The sequence below is a fragment of the Archocentrus centrarchus genome, unplaced genomic scaffold (genome assembly GCF_007364275.1).
Source record: "Archocentrus centrarchus isolate MPI-CPG fArcCen1 unplaced genomic scaffold, fArcCen1 scaffold_24_ctg1, whole genome shotgun sequence".
NCBI lineage: Eukaryota > Metazoa > Chordata > Actinopteri > Cichliformes > Cichlidae > Archocentrus > Archocentrus centrarchus.
The window spans coordinates 3855015-3873767 of record NW_022060254.1 but is presented as its reverse complement, the minus strand read 5'-3'; the positions used below and the strand labels follow the sequence as shown (position 1 = coordinate 3873767).

Here is an 18753-nt window from a genome sequence, read left to right as displayed (position 1 = left end):
TCTCTCCATAGTTGAGAGAGATGTAAATACTCTTTCAGAGACAGAACCCCCACAAAGCAGCTGGACCAGACTCAGTGTCTCCATCATCTACCACACAGTGGATCCCAGTAGAAAGCAAATATAGAAATAAAAGAGGAGAACATCTGAATTCACTCTGTGCTAAACATTCATTTGATAGAAGGAACAATTGTAATCATAGTCAGATCTACCTGAGCTTTAATGATGGGGCCTTTTAACTCACACATTCAACACTTTTTACCAGCTTTCCTTCCTGGCTTTGACTGCTGCAGCTGTGTTTGACACTGGAAGACATTTTTAAATTATTCTTCATTCTTCATGATTATAGTTTATTCTTTTTGGGGGAAATGCAGCTTTAAACCTTCAAATGTTAAAGTGAACCCAACAATACTCAAGAAAAATCAATCTGATTGATCACAAGTGGACAAACTTCTGGCTTCTGTAGACAAAATAAAATCCAACATTTAATCCACAACATGATTAAAACTTTCTTCTTGTCCCAAAACACCAAGAGCTGCACATGAAGCACCACAATATGTTTTTATTCTCAGTGATTTCAGATATGAACTCTGTTTACTTTCATCAGTGTTTGTTAACATCTTCCTCTGCATTAGTTTATAGCAGCGAGTCATTCAAATGAGACTTTTTAGGAGTTCACTTCCTCTCATGTGTTCATCCACAGCAGTTTTCTACTGAACTACTAAAGTTACCTCGATGCTTACCTTTAGCTGAGCCCACAGACAGAGATTAACGCTGTTCTCAGGTCAGATCCAGGAGATCAGGGTGCGCGGATCGATCCAAGTATCAATAGTATCGATACAAACGTTGGTAGTGATGTTGGATCGATGCTTTAGTTTGTTTCTCCTCTAAGTTCACTTGGTTTCCTCCAGGAAAAAGCAGCTCTCTCTCTCTGCTCCAACCACGCAGCCGCACTTTGCTCCGCCCCCTCCTTCCTGCTCTGCTGTGGTTTGTTGCTGCGCAGTCACGTGACTCCGCTGCGCTCAGAAACCACGTGGGCTGGAAATTCTCTACAACAGCAGCAACTTATAAAGACACGAAAAAGAGCAACAAAGAAACAAAGAGGAGGGAAATCATCATCAATTCATATTAATCATCAATAACCTGAGTAAATACAAACTGCACTTTTTCAATCATTTCATGCATTAAGGGAACAAAGTCATCCAAACCTACCTGCCCTGTGGGAAAAACTCATTTCCCCTCGTCTTCAATGATCAATGAACTGTGATGAAGCAGATTGTTGGAAAGCTGACTTCAGTCTCACTGCCACACTCAGGCCTGATTACTGCAGAGCTGCTCAATCACGAAGGCCCTTAAACACAAGCTGTGTGACAAAGTCAAGCAGCTCAAAGATGTCAGGAAGCAAAAAAGGAGCTTCCAAGACAAAGAAAGAAGCTGAAAGGAACCAATGCAGACACAAATGAGCCTCTGACAAAGAAACATGCAGACACAACACCACAAGCACCAATACTAAGGAGACAAAACCACATTCAATCAACATGGATCAAAGCGCAAGATCAAAGTTACAGGAGCAGCTGAAGGACAAAAAGCTGTGATCATTAAAGAACTTTGAGCTTTGGACAAATATCACAAATGTTCACAATTATGAGAGCTTCATCCAAACCATCATTTCCCATCAGGAAGCCACAACAGTCTACTATCATATAACAATGGAACAATAATCACTTTGCTCCTCCCAGCAGAAACTGGCTACCTTTAATCCTCCGTGGCAAACCCGAGGATGCAGCTTTATTCAACCTGCTGGCACCTGAGAGTGAGCTGAAACTTCCAGTAATATTCCCATCATGGAGAGGCTGTCAGACTCTGGGAATCCTGATTCACTGTCCTCAGCTTTAAACAAACCCAGAGTTCATCTATGTCAGGTTTTGGCTCAGGCTGCTTTGGAGTCACTAATCCAGAAGCATCAGACTACTCACTTTCAACACCATCTTTTTGTTACTGATTCATTAATATGTTTTACACTGTTGTTGTTTATTAGTGGAGGGAGCAGATTTGAAAACGGCAAAAAGAAGCACTCAATCTTTCTCATCTTTTTTTTTTTTTTTTTTTTTTAAGGAAGAGGAGCTTCTTTAATACTTCAGGCTCTGTCAGCTACCAGTCTGTAAACCTGTTTTGTGCTGCAGCAACAATCAAACATATCCGGTTCATACATCATTGTAGTTTGTGCCTTTGCTCTTTCAGAACTGAATTGGAAATTCAAAGGTGCTGCAAAGCTTTTTCTCCGACAAACTTCTGCCATGAGAGCTGACAGCATGCAATCTTTATCTCAGTGACATTCTCAGAAACAAAGGTGAGCGATAATACTTAATGTGTGCTTTTGATTAGCATGTTTAACGGTTTGTCATTGCTCATAGTGGCCTTGTATTCATTAGACATTTTCCAGAATGTATCCAGCAGTTTCTTCTTCCACAGAAGTTTCAGTGTGAGGCTGCTGTCAGCTGCAGTGTCATTTCATTCATTTTTTACATGATTTTTAGAGAACTAGATTTTTCTACCAAAGGGTGAACTAGTGTGTTTCCATAGATGACCTCTGTATGTGTATACTTATTAAAGGAAGGCATGTTTCTTTGTCTTTTTTCCCCCATAGATACAGTGAATGATAAAACATTAGGAGGAGACAAGCGGCAGAAGTAGTTTAAAGAGGCTGCTGCACTGAGATCACCTCAACCCTGAGATCAGGAGCTCAGAATAACAAAGCATCTGAAGCAGCTCAGGTTTGGAAAGAAGCTTTACGTATTATCATATTATTACATTAAAAATTGTTAACAGGTTTTGTAATGTGACAAAACTGTGATAGTTAGCTTTATATTTTTGAACAATTTCATTCAATATAAATAATATAGTGGATTTTGTAACACATACAATGTGTTAGCCCTGCAACAAATTTGGCAGCCTGTCCAGGGTGGACTCTGGCTTTTACCCTGTGCTAGCTGGGATAAGCTCCAAACTCCCTGTTGTCCTAAATTAAATAAGCAGAAGAAGGTGGATGGATGGACTGTATTTCAATTATCTCATCTTATATTTTAATGACTCTGATTTGCAATCATGGGAATATTTTTATGTTCCTCCAGCTATTCAGTGTCTATCTATTGACTGTCATCCTTGCTGTGTATTTTAAGGATATTAGAGCAGATGGTTGTTATGGTCATATTACAGAAGTGTTCCTTACATATCAGATACTCCACAGTCCAACACTGCTGACACAGGAGAGGGATGACATGGAAACAAACGGTGAGCTAAATTATTTATTTTCTTTTAATACATGTTTAACATTCACTTGAGTGTTACTTGCCATACATAACTGTGGCTGTACACAACACATGAAGCTGCATGGTGCAAGAGAAATGACCAAATCTTCTCTTGTTGTGGTTTATTGTCTTGAAAGCAGCAGACGCAGCAGACGGCCTTCAGAAGAAGTCCAAGAAGAAATATTTGAGGCCACGGACTGAAACAGTATTTTTACCTGTCATCATGAGACATTTGGGGTGACAGTTTTCATTTTTTGTTGTGCTTAATGCTTACAGTCTAAGACGTCTGCTGTTGATATTTAACACAAAGAGAAAAGTTAAACAGCTTTTACAAGTTTGATATTCTGATCATCACTCTGTACATGAGGTGCTGTGATTTAATTTCAAAGGTCCTGGTGAGCCATTTACACCAACCAGGGACAGTTTAATTAGACCACATTTGTATTCTAATTACAAATGTATTCTAACATGTTTTTGTGTTCTCCGTGCTTCAGGTTCACAGCAGATGGAAGAAAATTCAAACAGCCACTAATGTAGTCGTTGTGCTGACTGTAGACTGAGGGATCTCTTCAAATTGTTGTATTCCTCCTCTTCCTCGTCACCCACTGCTTCAGCTCTTGCTGACTCCATCAGACCGCAGCAGTTATGTAATTCAGCCAAGAAACATGTCGTCACCCTCACAAAATTATGGTCTACTTAATTTTTTTCAGGCTTTTCAGAAAACACAAAAAACTGAACCGAATGTTGAAAATTAAATTTAGACCAAAATAAAATTAAAAAATGACTTTGACCATTATTTTAGGAGGGTGGCGATGTATAACCTTGTTTAACCTATTCAGGAAGAAGCACTGAGATTAATAAGGGTGGTTTCTCAGGGTGGTCTTTGTACACCACCCTGAGAAACTTGCTAAGCATGACAGGGAATAGATTCGACGTAACCCCAGATACACTGAGCTCATGGTGAACCAAATCTGTCAGATAATGACAACAGAGAACCAAATGCACCTCCCTCCTAAACTCACCAGCTGCACCAACCTGACATTTGTCCTCCCTGAGTTAAATATATGGATGGAAGTTAGATGAGTACAAACATAAAAACCACTGGTCCGCAGACAGAAGCAGTGAGCTGAAATCAACAGTTGAAACACACAAAGCTACCTGAGACGCTGTATTGAACTACATATAATTTAATTATTTGACCTCAGATGTTCTTCTTTCACCTTTTGGTAGATCAAAGCACCGCGTGCTGTTTCTCCCACCTCTGTTATGATGCCAAGAAGAAGAAGCTGCTTCAGAGAAGTGGGCTTCATGGTCTCAGTGCACAGGCTGCCAGTCACACTCACACACTGCAACATGTGTTTTCACTGCCACAATCAAAACATTGAACAAATTCTTTGATTATGGATTGTTGTTAGGAGCTGCGCTATTTACTGCATGCTAAGATGTGTTATTAAACAAAATGGTGCATTCTATTTTGATGACAGCTGCACCCCAAGCTTTGATTTTAAAAAGTTTATTTATTTTCCAGTGGACAAAATCTTTGCTGTTACACGTCTCTCATTTTTTCCATATTTCTGTCTCTAGCTCTTGAGTGTCATGGCTCTGTCTTTTCTCTAACAGAGAGCCTTTAAAATATTAAAAAGTGCCTATTAATTTTACTTTTAAATCATCTTCATGTGGATGTTATCTTTTCATTTGTTATTTTTTTAATGCTCACACTGCTGTGTAGTGTACAGTAGAGACATTTTAGTTTCCTAATTATGAGACTGGGCTGCTTGTCTGTGATTTGGAAGTTTGTATCTGTTTGTGACTCTGCAGAGATTAAAGCTGTGATCCAGTCTCAGCCTGGATCCACTGTTTGATTTGACTGGAGGTTGCTAAGCTTTAATTATCATGATACATTTTAAACTCTGATTAGATACACAATTTGAAGTTCACAAAAGTGAACAGCTGTACTTATTTCAGAGACATGAATGAACATTTATTAATTTACTTTAAATATTTGGCTTCATAAAGCGCACTGATGTTAGTGTATGTTAATATTGAGATCATTTGTAGGCTGAAATTGTAATGTGGACCTGAGCTGGTCCAGAGAAAGTAAACACATATTAATTAAAATAATATTCAGGTGATGCCTTTACCCTGTGAAATGCGCAGGCAATGACGTCACCTCATTCACTGCTAGCTACAAAGTATCATTCATGATCATCTGTGTAAACAACGCTTAAAGATGCCGCCGCAGCTCTGCAGCTGTAACTGTTTCAAATCATATATTTTTGCTCGTTTGAACTCTGAGGATGTTTTTAAAACGGTCTTAAAAGGCTGTTTCTATGGTGGTTGTCATGGACGCTTCATTAGCTTGTTGGGCTAACCTGGCGCTTCCGGTTCCTGCTGCTAGCTGTCTGCCGCAGGAAGGCTGAGTCCCATTTCAAAGAGCCGCCGCTCCGCTGTAACTGTGGCTCAAACACCACTTTATCCTTTAAAAAAAGGCCTTTTATAGCCACTGATGACACACACACACTAATGCACGTCACTGTCACAGTGTGACTTCATTAAAACCTCTAAAGTATTGTTTATAAAATGGAAAATGAACCGGGCAGGGCTCTGATGATGGAGACTGGGGGGTCTGCAGCTGACGTTTCACAATCCTGATTGACTCACTGTACATTCATACAGATCATCAGAGCAGAGTTTAGACTGCACAGTGGGCTGCGCTCACTGTTACTGTGTCAGCTGCTGCCTTCATATATGTTTACTGCTGAGGTTTGATGAAGCAGGTGGAGGAGAGTCAAAGAATGATCACAGCCAGCTCATCATTTCCATGCAAGGAGCCTGCTTTGATTTTAGTTTGATTTATAATCTCGAACCAAATGTTAGATATGACTGATGGGCTGCAGACCTGCAGGGTGCAACATAACTTTCACCCAAGGATCCCAGGATAGAGCCCATCCCCACCAAGACCCTGGGAGGATCAATGGTGAAAATGAAGACAGATAATCAATATGGATATTAAATAATAATCCACTTCTTATGCAAAGTCCTACTTATTTGTTAGATTCAGCAAAAGTAATATGAATGACATTTAGAGTCTGAATTACTAACCCTAACCCTAGCTCAGCATACAGTGATGCCCTGGATTGCCAGTATTATTAGTTTAAGAAAGAGAGTAGTTTTGGTCACAGTTTTGATTATAAAATAAAAGGGAAAATATAAGCAAACAAAAAGCTTAACATTGTGAAGACTTGGAAGAACAATGTAACACTGATGAGAGGATTAGGCTCATTATTAATGATGACTTAGACCATTAATTCATGTTCATGTGAATTGTCATTGTTTTGGTATGCTTATGGTCACCACCTCCAATCCAGTTTCACTTATATGCAAAAACAATAAAAAATTGTATATAAATTTGATTTGATTGACAGTATTATCAATAGCATAAGAGCACATTTTTCTAATATTTTATTAAAGATTTGATACTTTGTTTTAATTATAATTTACTTTGATATTTTATTTTAATTATACTTAATCATATGCCAGTCCTAATGCCAGAAGGACTTTTTCACAGCTCCTGCTTTATACAGAACTTTATAATTTGACCTCATGTATGTTTAAAAGGTAATAACTCAATAATAAAAGCATAAAAACACTGTTATTATCCCAACTATAATCACTTTATAAAAGTGAATTTCCTTTCTCAAACATGCTGTGAGTCGCTGCTGCTGACCACAGCTGAAAACAGTGGCAAAGCTGAGTTATTGAATTCAAACGTGTGCATGTGCCTCACTTAGAGGAAGAGGACTCAAAGGACACACAGAGACGAGGTAAAAGTCAAAAATCCAAATCTTTAGTCAAAAACAGGCAGTGGGTACACACAGCGAGGCGAGCAGTCCACAAAACAGTCTGCAAGGGTCACACAACACAGATCAAAATGAAACAGAAATTTAAATAAACAGAAATCAAAAAACTTAAAAGTCATGTGGAACAAAGGGAAGCAGGTGAGGTTACACACTGACTCACAATCAGCTCCAAAGCAGAGAAAACCAACAAAGATTACAAACTAAATCAGGAAATGACCTCAACATGAAAAACATCTCATACATCATACATGTACATAAACACGCTGTACATGTACAATATGGTAAGTGTTAATATTCAAATTATCCTTTTCTTATGTGCCGTGAGTGTGGCCTGTAAAAATGCAGTTTTTTCAGTTAAACTGAGTTTGTTGAATTTTGTTTGTAAAACAAGTGCAAAACAGTCGTGGTCAGACTTTTACAGTCGTAGTTGCTCTCGCTGTCATCTTCATAATCGCTGTGATCGATACGTATTCTCTCTGAAGACTCTGAGACGTCACCTTTGACCTTGAGGGGAATAAAGGAAGCAGAGGTTCAGGCCTGTTACCACGTGGTTTCTAAAATGAGTGGCAGGCAGCAGCCAGGCAGTTAGAAAGTAGATGTTTTGAGTGACTGCTGCATGGTTACTCTGGTTACTGTACTTATCAATACTACATTTATTAAAGCACACAGACCGACAGAGAACAGATGCTGATTGTGCAGGAACACGCTCACCTGTAGAGCCCACTGAAGCTGCTGTTTTCTTTTGTCTGTCTCAGTCTGCTGTTGAAGCTGGAGCCTGTTTGGACAGTCTGATGCTGAGATCCTGCCCATCTGAGTCTGAAAACACACAGCAGTGATTAGTTTGTATTATGGTCAAAGTTGGATCTTCATTTTTGTCCTTCTTGTGAGGCTAAAGTGGCTCAGACTGTCTCTCTCTAACAGGCTCTCATTTGAAAGTAGCAACAGGGTTATCGACTGATCCACATACCTTCACCTGCATGTTTTCTTTTAAGCTGCAGGCAGACTGCCCTCTGCCTTGATTCACTTGTAACTCTGCGGACCAGCTGTCCTCTGAGGTCATACTCAGCATCTGTAGCAGGAAACAGGAAGTTCAGCTCAGATTCTTCCATCTTTTTCCTCCATGTTTATATGAACACTCCTTCTAAGATGGGCAGCAGGTAAGATTAAAGAGTTACACACTTATTAGACAACAGTAACAGGTATTGCTTGGTTGCTGGGTTTCATTGTGTGTATAAAAGTCCCAAACTCAGCCTATTTATTACAAAAACACAGCACCAATATTCAAAGACTCAGATGTTAGCAGCCTGTAAGTGCTGTGCTACACCTGCAGTGCAGAAGAACATCAGTCAGCAGGTCCAGACAGTGAGATGGACTCATCTCCTCTGTGACTCCTGCAGTTCTTCAGGGTAAGGACCACAGTCTCTCCATGCTGTCACCATCTGTGGGCCCAAACCTCTCAAACTGTCTGCTGCTCTGCTGCTTCCTCTGTGATTAAAGCTAGTTGGAGAAAATCACATGCAGAAGTGAAGAATATTATATTACTAAATATTAGAGCTCAAGGTTAGATAACTTTAGATCTTCATTTCAACAGCAGAACAAACAGACAGGAGATCAGAGGACAGGTGGCAGCATTTCATAATCATGGACAGTGAGATGTTGGGTGGTGTAGCAGCTCCTGATTCTGAATGAATACAGTTTCTTTCAGGCCCCTCTTCTGTGGAACCAGCTCCCAGTCTGGATTCAGGAGACAGACACCCTCTCTGTTATTAAGATTAGACTTAAAACTTTCCTTTATGATAAAGCTTATAGTTAGGGCTGGATCAGGTGACCCTGAACCACCCCCATCTCCCCTAGTGACACTACTATAGGCCTAGGGTGTTGGGAACGTCCCATGAATCACTGAGCTTTTTTCTCCACCTCCCACTTTTCACTCATCATGTGTCTGTACCCACAGCTACCCAGCATCAACTGTTTGTCCCGACTCCTGATGAAGAATCATCTCAACCATGGCAAGCTTATGATACTTTGAATATTAAAAATAGTAATACTCTCACTAAGCTATGAACCTAATTGCCCATATTCATGACTTATGTAAGGGTGATGCTACAGATGTTACAAGGATAAAACCTTTTGTAGACTTTTATGCCATTCCAAGTATTTTTTATATGGGAACAATCATCCATCCATCCATCCATCTATTTTCTTCCGCTTATCCTGTGGTTAAAGCAGTAGGTGTGTATTTTCCTCTCTAAGGGGACCAAAGAGTTCTTACAGCTCTCCTGTATTTCTGTTATCACATCTGCATTTCCTTCAAACAGCAGCTGCCACTATTTTGCAGTCACAAAGACAAAGAGACCAAAGGGATCTGCACTCACATGAGCTCCATTAGGTGATCTAAGTCCCCACAGCCACACATACACTTTGACAATCAACCCAGTATCAGAGTCTGAGCTACTTTAGTTTGTGTTTTAAAGTCCAAAGTTAAAACTTCTGAATACCCTGCTTGTCAAGACCAGCAGAATGAGGTGACACACGGAACGTTACGGTTAACAGGTTTATTTATCGTGTAGACTGAGCGAAGGGGAAGGAAGCAGGAGCAGGGGTCGCTGAGGGAGTGGAACAACTGGCTCCGACGAGGAAGGAGAGTGACGGTGACACCCAAGGGTCTCCAGAAACGAGAGGACGAGGCAGTGGCGGCGACTGGGCACAGGCAGGGATCTACAGCTGGCCTGAGACGAGAGACGAGAAAACAAGGTAAGACAACGGTACAGGTAAGCAACCATCAAGATACTGAGCCGACACTGACTGCAACTTAATCAATGATCCAGCGATGACTTGAGGTCTGCTGTCAGCTTAAGAAGTCTGCGTGAAAGCCTTAATGGGAAACAGGTGTGGAGCAGCGCCGTGGAAGGGCCGCCCAAGAGGGAGGTATCTCGGAAAGTCGCCGCCTTGGGATCCACCCGTTAGTGGTATCCACGCCTCTCGCGTAGAGGACCAGCTGGAGAAAGTCCCGACAAAATCGTCACACACACACACACCAACATCCACAGGGCATGACACTGCTTGTTTTTATTCAATAATCCCTTTGGCTCTGTGAAAGCATTATTGCAGCAGCTTCTTCACATCCTTTTCTAAGTGTGTTATAAGTTTGACTCAATAAAGTCAGAACATAAAGTGAAACAGCTTTAAAACATCACAGGTTAAGAATAGTATCACCTGTATAGTGTACAGCCTAATAATCAGCTAAAAAAACAAAGTCTCTGTCATGTGAGGTGTAAAATGTTTTTATTCATAAAGAAAAGGCCTCACAGTCACACACACATTGATGATGCATCCTAACTAGCAGGGTCTGAGCTACTTTAGTTTCTCCACAGTTTGATGGTTAAGCCTATCTTTGCGTAGGATAAATAAAGCTAAACTACTTTTTCACTAAATTAGGAAGATCATCGGTTTATTTTTTCCTGAAAGGATCTGTACCAGCTTTCAGCACCATAGCTTATATCCTCTTACTGCTGCCAACAGAAAGAGTCTAAAGTCAGAACAGAAAGACACGGTGGAAACATCACAACTTAAAACACTGTTTTTCTGCAGCGCACTAAAACTGAGCCTGATCTTCTTCTTGTTCTCGGTCATGATGTGTTTGCTTTAATAAAAATCCTTTTGTTTGCAAGTCAAAATGACACATTGGCCATAAAGCAAACTTCTATACTTTTCTCATTAACACAGTTTCTATGGCATAAAGAGACATTTTTGCTCATCAGAGCCACATATCACTCATTTCACAGCAGAGCAGACCAATAGTCTGATGCACACAGAGAGTTTTAGAGCTCCTGTAATGTAGCGGCCCACAAACATTAGGTCAGGCCTGAGGAATCTGCTGCAGCCATGGCTCTTATGAAAAAGAGCAGAGTGAGGAGCCAGAGTCTGTACAAACTGAGCTGTCCTCACTACTTTGCAAAACAACAATAGACAAATACAGGTGCCTAATTAACCACAGACCTTAAGCGCCTTGAGGCGACTGTTTGTTGTGATTTGGCGCTATATAAATAAAATTGAATTGAATTGAACTGAATTGAATTGAATTGAATTGAATTGAATTGAACTGAATTGAATTGTACCTTAATAAAGTCTGAGCTGTTCAAAGATAGAGTAGTATTTTTATTTTTTCCTCTCAGCACACTTACATGAGACTTCAGGGTTACAGAAAACAAACTAAAGCTAAATCAGGAGTTCAAACTAGAGGTTTAAAAGCATTTAAAACAGTGTTTTTCAACCAGTGTGCCGCGGCACACTAGTGTGCCGTGGGAGATCGTCAGGTGTGCCTCAGGAAATTATCCAGTTTCACGTAATATGCCACGAGTGTCTCTGCTGTAGTTGTGACTGGAGCATAATCATGTAATACTCTTCCATATCACTAGACTAGATAGCAGCAGGTAGCAAATTGCATTGTACACAGAGACAAGAGAATAAAGCAGTGTTTCCATACGGAACGACTCACCGCGATTTGACGGCATCTCCATTAGAATCAGGTACACTTTGCTGGTCCTTTTTCCGTACTCACTAACCCGAGGTTCTAAGCGATCCAAGGCGATACAAAAATATGACGCGGAGTACAGCATGCCACTGATTGGCCAGGGAGTATCGTCACTAGCAGAGGCGTGAGAGCGACTCCTTCACCACAATCGTTTTTAAAACCCAACAGCAACAAACTGGAGGCGCAAAGCACCGGCTGAATGCCCAGACCGACAGTTTACAGCGGTAGTTTTGCAACATGAGAGCCATCTGAAACGCACACACAGCATACATATTATAACACTATACTGCCGGGCGATCGCCGCTACCGGCCGAACAGCTGGTTAGCACAGAGCCTGAGGAGCGGCTGATCAAAGGAACTTTGAGTTACTGTACTATCGGAAAAATTCAAACGGTTTCTGAAAGCTGAGAAACTGCACTTCACAATAGGGTATTATTACGGCGTTATTACGCAAATTGTTGCCACAACTCCGCGAACGGCGGCACTTTTGAAGTACACTGAGCCGATTATGACATGTTCGGTGGTATAGGGTTGATAACCTTCATCCATTAAAACACTGTACGGGGACTTATGTATGATGATGATATTAAACTGGCATTAGCTGTGAGCTTGCCTCTATCTCATGTATTGTTGTGTTGTGTTATTCCTGGTAATAGAATGAGACAGAATTAGAGTTTGCAAAACACTGAAGTTTTCTACTATAAGACCACATTGTTGTGGCATTTGTTATGTTCAAGCTGTGTTTTTGAAGTGGACGTTAAGTGCACTTTTTATTTGAAAGATATATATTATATGATTAAAGTTCTTTTTTGTGTTTATTTGATTCCTATTCAAGACACTTTGATAAGAATGACTATATTGTTAATAGTTACACTGGATCATCTCTGCAACAGGAAGAGGAAATATGAGCGCACAGAATGAGCAGCGACTCACAATGTGACCAACATTGAATGTGACTTTTTGGGCTTCCTGCTCCTTTTTCTCTCCAATAACAGCCTCAGTGATGAAGGCAGATGTTCCTGCTGCTGCTCTGCTTTTATATGAGCTGCATGAAACAACACTGCAACAACACGCTGGACAAACATCTAAGAGTCCATCTTCAGGACGTTGGAGTTTCCTTCACTCTCCTTCACTCCTTTCCTTCACCTCATGACGTTTTCCATCCACATGAAGGTAAAGTGATCAGGAAAAGGAGGAAGGACGGATTTGGACTCATTTCTTTGGAAGCTCAGACTCGACTCTGGAGCGCCCCCTGCTGCGCTCCCGGCTCAATCGCAGCCACATCTTGTTCAGTGGGATTGACCGGAAGTGGGATGTGTCTGCCTTGAAGCGCGCGGGTCTGTGCTCGCTGACTTCTTTGTGTGTTTGGAAAGAGTTGCAGCTTCATCCCGCAGCTTGTCATCTAAAGGTAAGCAGGAGCTAACTTTAATGTGAGTTCAGTTAATCTGGAGCTGAGCTCCTGAATGAGGTCTTCTGCTGCTCTCCTCGGTGTCTGTTCACTTTATTGTGAACACGCTGAGAGGAGAGTGAGAGAGTGTTTGGAGACAAACACCAGCTAATCATTAGCTCAGCATGCTGGGAGAAGGTGGAGCAGAAACTCTGTTTTTCTGCCTGCTCCAAACCTCTACAGCCTCATTTCTATTTGAAGGGAGAACAGGAAATGGATGAGAGCGATCTGCTGCAGTATCAGGGTCACAATAAACTTTATTGTCCAGCTGCTGTGATGAACACGTGAGAGGAAGTGAACTCCTAAAATGATGTTCAGAGAGCAGCTGGGCGGTGAGGAGAGAAAAGAGGAGCATAGAGATCCCAGCAGCAACACACAGGACAAAACACAAAGTGCAGGAGACAAAAAGCTAAAGACACGCAGCAGCGACCGCGCTCACTGCAGCTACACCTGGCTGCAAAATACTGTGCGCATCTACATCGTTATGAACGATTGAGTGTGTGCCTTTAGGCGCACCTCGGAAACTCAACAATCTTAAATCTAAAATCCATGGAGATTTATTTTAACTTTACCTTTGTTAACAGAAACACACCTGTAGTCACTTTATCATTCCTTTTGATGCTCCCTTTGAATGTTTCAGTACAAACATTGTAACAGTAAAATAGGTTGTAGAAGTATATGTTTTATATTTATTTATAGTCTAATTATAGTTACATTTCTAGAAAGGCACAAGTCAGGTTATGGTGTAGAGTTTCAGTACGGTTTGTAGTTACCATATATCTACAGTACAAATTTAACACAGCAGTGTGTATCCATTGTTAAGCATGTGTATTGTTTGTGTAGCTGTTGGCCCTTTTCCATTAGTGCCTACTCTGCTCGGTTTTTAGGGTTTTCCATCAGATGGTAGTACCTGGTATCAGGTAGTTTTTCAGCACCTACTCAGCCAGGGTTCCAGTTGGTTTAGTTCAGCTGAAGATGTGATGTCAGTAGACTGCATGTCAGGCAGTGATGTCACTAGATGAGTCATGAGAACGACTCTTTAACAAGAATCAAAACCAAGGCAGCAACGAGGGAATTGGCTCCACACTAACCAACACGGACGTTTTTGTGCTCGGTGGCTGACAACAGAATCTAGAGCTAGCTCATTGAAGTCACCTTTGTGTTGGTGTCACACACAAATGAATCACAGGACTTTCAGGCTGCTTTGCTAACGCAGTACTCAAATGTAATCAAAAACAAACAAAACTGAGTAGACTCAAGTCACAGATTGACTTAGAATTCATCATCAGAAAGTCAGTGTGAGTCTGTGTGCACCTGCCAGCTTTTTATGACCGCACTGACTCCTCTGCAGAGACTTTATGGATGCACCAACTACACATGCGCCCCAGGTGGTGAACCTGATGAAGCAGAACAGGAGGAGCTACTCGGCTGTGGTGTCTTCAGTTGTCTTTGTTCCCAGCAGAGTAGAATCCAAAGCTCACTCTCAGCTCTCCTTCCAGGAACAATGATGCTGATTTTCTGTTGTTTTTCACTTTGTGCTTAAAGTCTCATGAGGTTCAAATGGAGCACCAAACTGCAGTTTCTCAGCAACTGGAGACTGACTGAAGACATTTAGTCTGAGTGGATCTGAACTTTCCTTCTTGATGGTTTCCATCTTGCTTTGACTGCAGCTGCAACAACACTGATTCCAGCAGAATGTGTAAAAAGCATTTTGACAGACACACAAAGCTGGACAGCTTTTGTTCTGAGGGTTTGGAGAGAGTCTGTCTCTGTGTGTGTCTGCATTCACTTTGTTCCTTTGATAGAAAATCACTGTGCAGATGTTGATTCCTGCACTGACTGATGTTCTTCAGCCTGTAGAAACCATCCTGTAGCTGCTGGAACAAATGAATCTTCTAAATGTTGCTGTGCTCAGGTTTTTGTTTGCTCTGCTTCTTTTTGTCAGGGATCAAATACAAACAGTCTTCTCAGAGATGTCAGCACATGAACAGGGACTCCAACCACAAACCTGTGGGTTACTAGTCGGCTGTTCAGACCTTCTGTCTTTGTTTCAAACAAGTTTCCCACCTACTGTTTCTAGATGCCCACCCTAACATAGCCGGCTAGAACCGGCCGTATCCCACAAAAGTGTATCAATCCAAATCCAGCCTTAAAGGGCTCATTCCCCCAAACAGTGCAGTGTGGTAGCTTCTTCATAAACAGCTTAGCTAGCGCTACTGAAGAGGAGCGAGCATGAAGGGAGTAACGTGTGGCAGGTAAATGCAACGTTTTTAAATGCTCAACAAATATCAGCAAACACACAAAGTGTGTGCAGTTTGTCACACAGTGTGACTGCTAGCTAAAAGAAGAGCTGCTGCATTTCAGGGAGAGCAAAGAGAGAGAAGTTCACTCAGAGATGGAGAAAGGGGACAGAAGAGGAAGAAGAGAGGTTAGAGTTAAAGGTAAGGACTGGAAAATAAACAGAAGTATGCTGACTTTGTGTTATTCAAAGATTGTATGAAAATACTGCAGTTTAGTGTGTAATAAACAGGTTATCTTGTTGTACTGTATTTACAGTAACGCTCTGTGTTGGTGCACTTTGTGTTCATGGTCAGAGTTACAGGTTACATCAGTGCAGCAGAGATGAGTTTGAATCAAAGCTGCTGATGCTGAGATTCATTCACTGAGTCCAACATTTCTACAGCCTGTATGCTGTCAGTGTAGGGGATGGAGATCAGCTCAGATAGCTGTGAAATACTGGGTTACATCTTTGTGAGTTCACTTCATCCACACAGAGCAGTAAACCTCAGAGCAGCAGCAGCAGCAGGTCAGCTGATCACAGCCTGCACACCAACATCATTTACTGCAGCTCACAATAGAAAGCTGTGATTCTTCTCCCCATGCAGAGCCACTACAGCTGATCTTAGGATTCCTCCACCTTCTGAATCCCACTGTAACCCCTGAGTATCCTCATGTTGGTGTTTAGGTGGAGGCACAGTCACCCTCTGCTATGGAGGACACAGAGAACAGAGCTGTGTTTAAATTCCCTTTAACAGTTTGTGATTCAAGCTGAGTACATTCATTAGAATTCAAATTTAGATTGGAATAACGTTTGTGTTCTCATGTATTATTTTATATTATTACAGTAATATGTAATAAGGTTCAGTTAGCTTTACACAAAATAGCAGGTAGAAACGTCCTCCAAAGAGCTACTATACAGATCTGTTCTCCTGCAGCTGATCATCAGGAGGAGGAGAGTCTGACGGAGCAGCAGAGGAACATTTTCAGCCTCCACAGAGGAAACAATGAGTTCAACACAACAGGTGAGAAAAATATCAGTGTTACACTATTATTGAAACTGTGTGACTTCATCAGCTGCTGTTGGTTTGTTTTATTATGGTCCCAATTAGCACTGAAGTTACAACAAGACAAAATAAAAAGGTCACATTTTAACAGGACACTGAAACAAAGACATTAATAATCAAGATTCAGATCAAACCCACAATTTATCATACAATACATCATTTTCATTGAGCAGTATTTGATCTATAATGTCATTTTCATTACTGTTATAATTACACATTTCATATTTTCATAGCACTTTTCCACTCTCTCCTCATTAGATCTCATTGTTTTCCAACCAGTTTGATTCCAGTTCTTACTGGTTTGGAAATGCTGTACCAGTAGCTGTTGACGTTGATGTTGTGGTGATCCCCAGAGTCTCTCATCCTGTGGTTCAACACACTCCAACTCCACTGTGTTGGACTGCAGCTGGTGGCAGTAGTCCTTGTTCTGCTCTGAAGATCTGCTTCAAGCTTTAGGGTCACTCTAAGCAGAAGCTGCAGAAGGTGGAGAGCTGCTTCATGTGCTGCTACACCAAACTCACAGAGGCTGCAGAGCAGAACAACAACTACCATCACAAACTGCAGTTCAACACTGTGGAGTTTGTCTGTCAGTGTGATCAGAAACTCAGTGAGAGAGAGCTCATATTTGCTTTGTTATTTATTAGAAAATATATGCATACAGTACTTGAAAAAGTGTGTGTTTGCTGCCCTTTTATGGCATTCATGTGGCCTGCAGTAGTCCTGTGAGGAATCTTGGATTCATCTTTGACCAGGATGTGTCTGTTAGCTCACAGATAAAACAAGTTTCCAGGATGGCTTTCATCCATTTGCAGTGTTGTCCCATCCTTTGGCATTTTGAAGCTGGACTGTTATGATTCTTTATAACCAGGATGTCCAATTAATGCTTTGAATTCATTTTACATAAATTTATGTTTCCTCTTTTTTCCCTTGTACATGGCTGCATGTAATGTGCTACTTTCACCAGTAGGTGGAGGTAATAGACCTAGTAGATCTTTGGAGGCTACCAAAAAACTCTAATATTAATGGAGTTTGAAGTTTGTTCCACGACTGCATTTCACTCACTGCCTCTGTTTGTATCTCTGTCACTGCAGGACCAACATGGAGCAAGAAGTCAGCGCTCTCAGGAGGCTGACAAACCTCACAGAAGGAAGGGAGGAAAAAAATACACCTGTGATCAGTGTGGGAAGGATTTTACCTCGAAGAGTAACCTAAATACGCACGAACTCATCCACACTGGAGAAAAGCCATTCAGATGTGAATTGTGTGGAAAGTCTTTTACCCTGACTGGAAATTTAAAAACACACCAACTCATCCACAGTGGAGAGAAGCCGTACAGCTGTGATCAGTGTGGCAGAGCTTTTAATCACAGTAGCAGCTTAAAGAAGCATCAAGTCACCCACTCTGGAATTAAGGCATACAGCTGTGACTATTGTGGAAAAACTTTCAGTCACATAGGGAGCAGAAATAGACACCTACGCATTCACACTGGACATGATGTGTACTGCTGTGATCAGTGTGGCAAAAAGTTTGGATCAGACTCACACTTACAACGCCACATGTTTACCCACACTGAGGAGAGACCTCATAAATGTGACCTGTGTGATAAGAGTTTTAAAACTCCACGGCACCTGAGAGCACACCAACAGACCCACAGCAGAAAGAGACTCTACAAGTGCAGTTACTGTGAGGTATGTGTTTTTATTTTGATCTTGTAACTTTAGCCTGACTGTTGGGAACAACTGTTCAGTTATGATTTTTGCTTCTATGATCATAAGAAACTAAATTATTACTTTTTGTAGTGACAAACATTTATATCACTGTATTATTTATGATACACCAGTTTCCTGGTATATCATGGTATTATTATTTCTGCATATATGTGTCTTTATGTTGGTTTATAGTGGCTCCTTCTTCAGTCAGGTGTATATAGAATGAAAATAATTTTATTGTTTTAAAAAAATAAATTATAAAATACAACCATGGAACAAATGATCAAAACATTTCTGTTTAATTCTTTGCTTTGAAGCCCAAATTCTTCTCTCTGCAGGTAAAAACACCTGTAAGCTTTGTTAGCACAGAGGAAACAGAGCCAAACTACAAACAGTTTAAATATTTGTCACAGGGAGTCAGTCTTTAACAGGCTGCCTGCTCTGCTGTTTGCTTGTGATGCCACTTTTTGTCTTATATTTGGCTTGTTTACGTTAATGTTTCCACAGCAGAGCTGGAAGTGGGCCTTTAAAACCATTTACATTGTTTGTCTTTG

General features: G+C 41.0%; 1 protein-coding gene and 1 long non-coding RNA gene across 2 annotated transcripts in view; one reads left to right on the top strand and one right to left on the bottom strand.

Moving 5' to 3' along the window:
• Positions 1 to 2236: 2236 nt before the first annotated feature.
• LOC115775792 (uncharacterized) lies at positions 2237 to 5237 on the top strand. Its single transcript, XR_004019384.1, has 5 exons — positions 2237 to 2347; positions 2645 to 2771; positions 3234 to 3288; positions 3446 to 3542; positions 4536 to 5237. It is a non-coding gene; the product is annotated as an uncharacterized LOC115775792 (long non-coding RNA).
• Positions 5238 to 7152: 1915 nt separating this feature from the next.
• LOC115775629 (zinc finger protein OZF-like) overlaps positions 7153 to 18753 on the bottom strand; it is a 65853-nt gene continuing 54252 nt past the window's right edge. The window contains exon 4 of the mRNA XM_030723098.1: positions 7153 to 7208. Coding sequence (XP_030578958.1) covers positions 7153 to 7208 — 56 coding nt within the window. The remainder of the gene's footprint in view (positions 7209 to 18753) is intronic.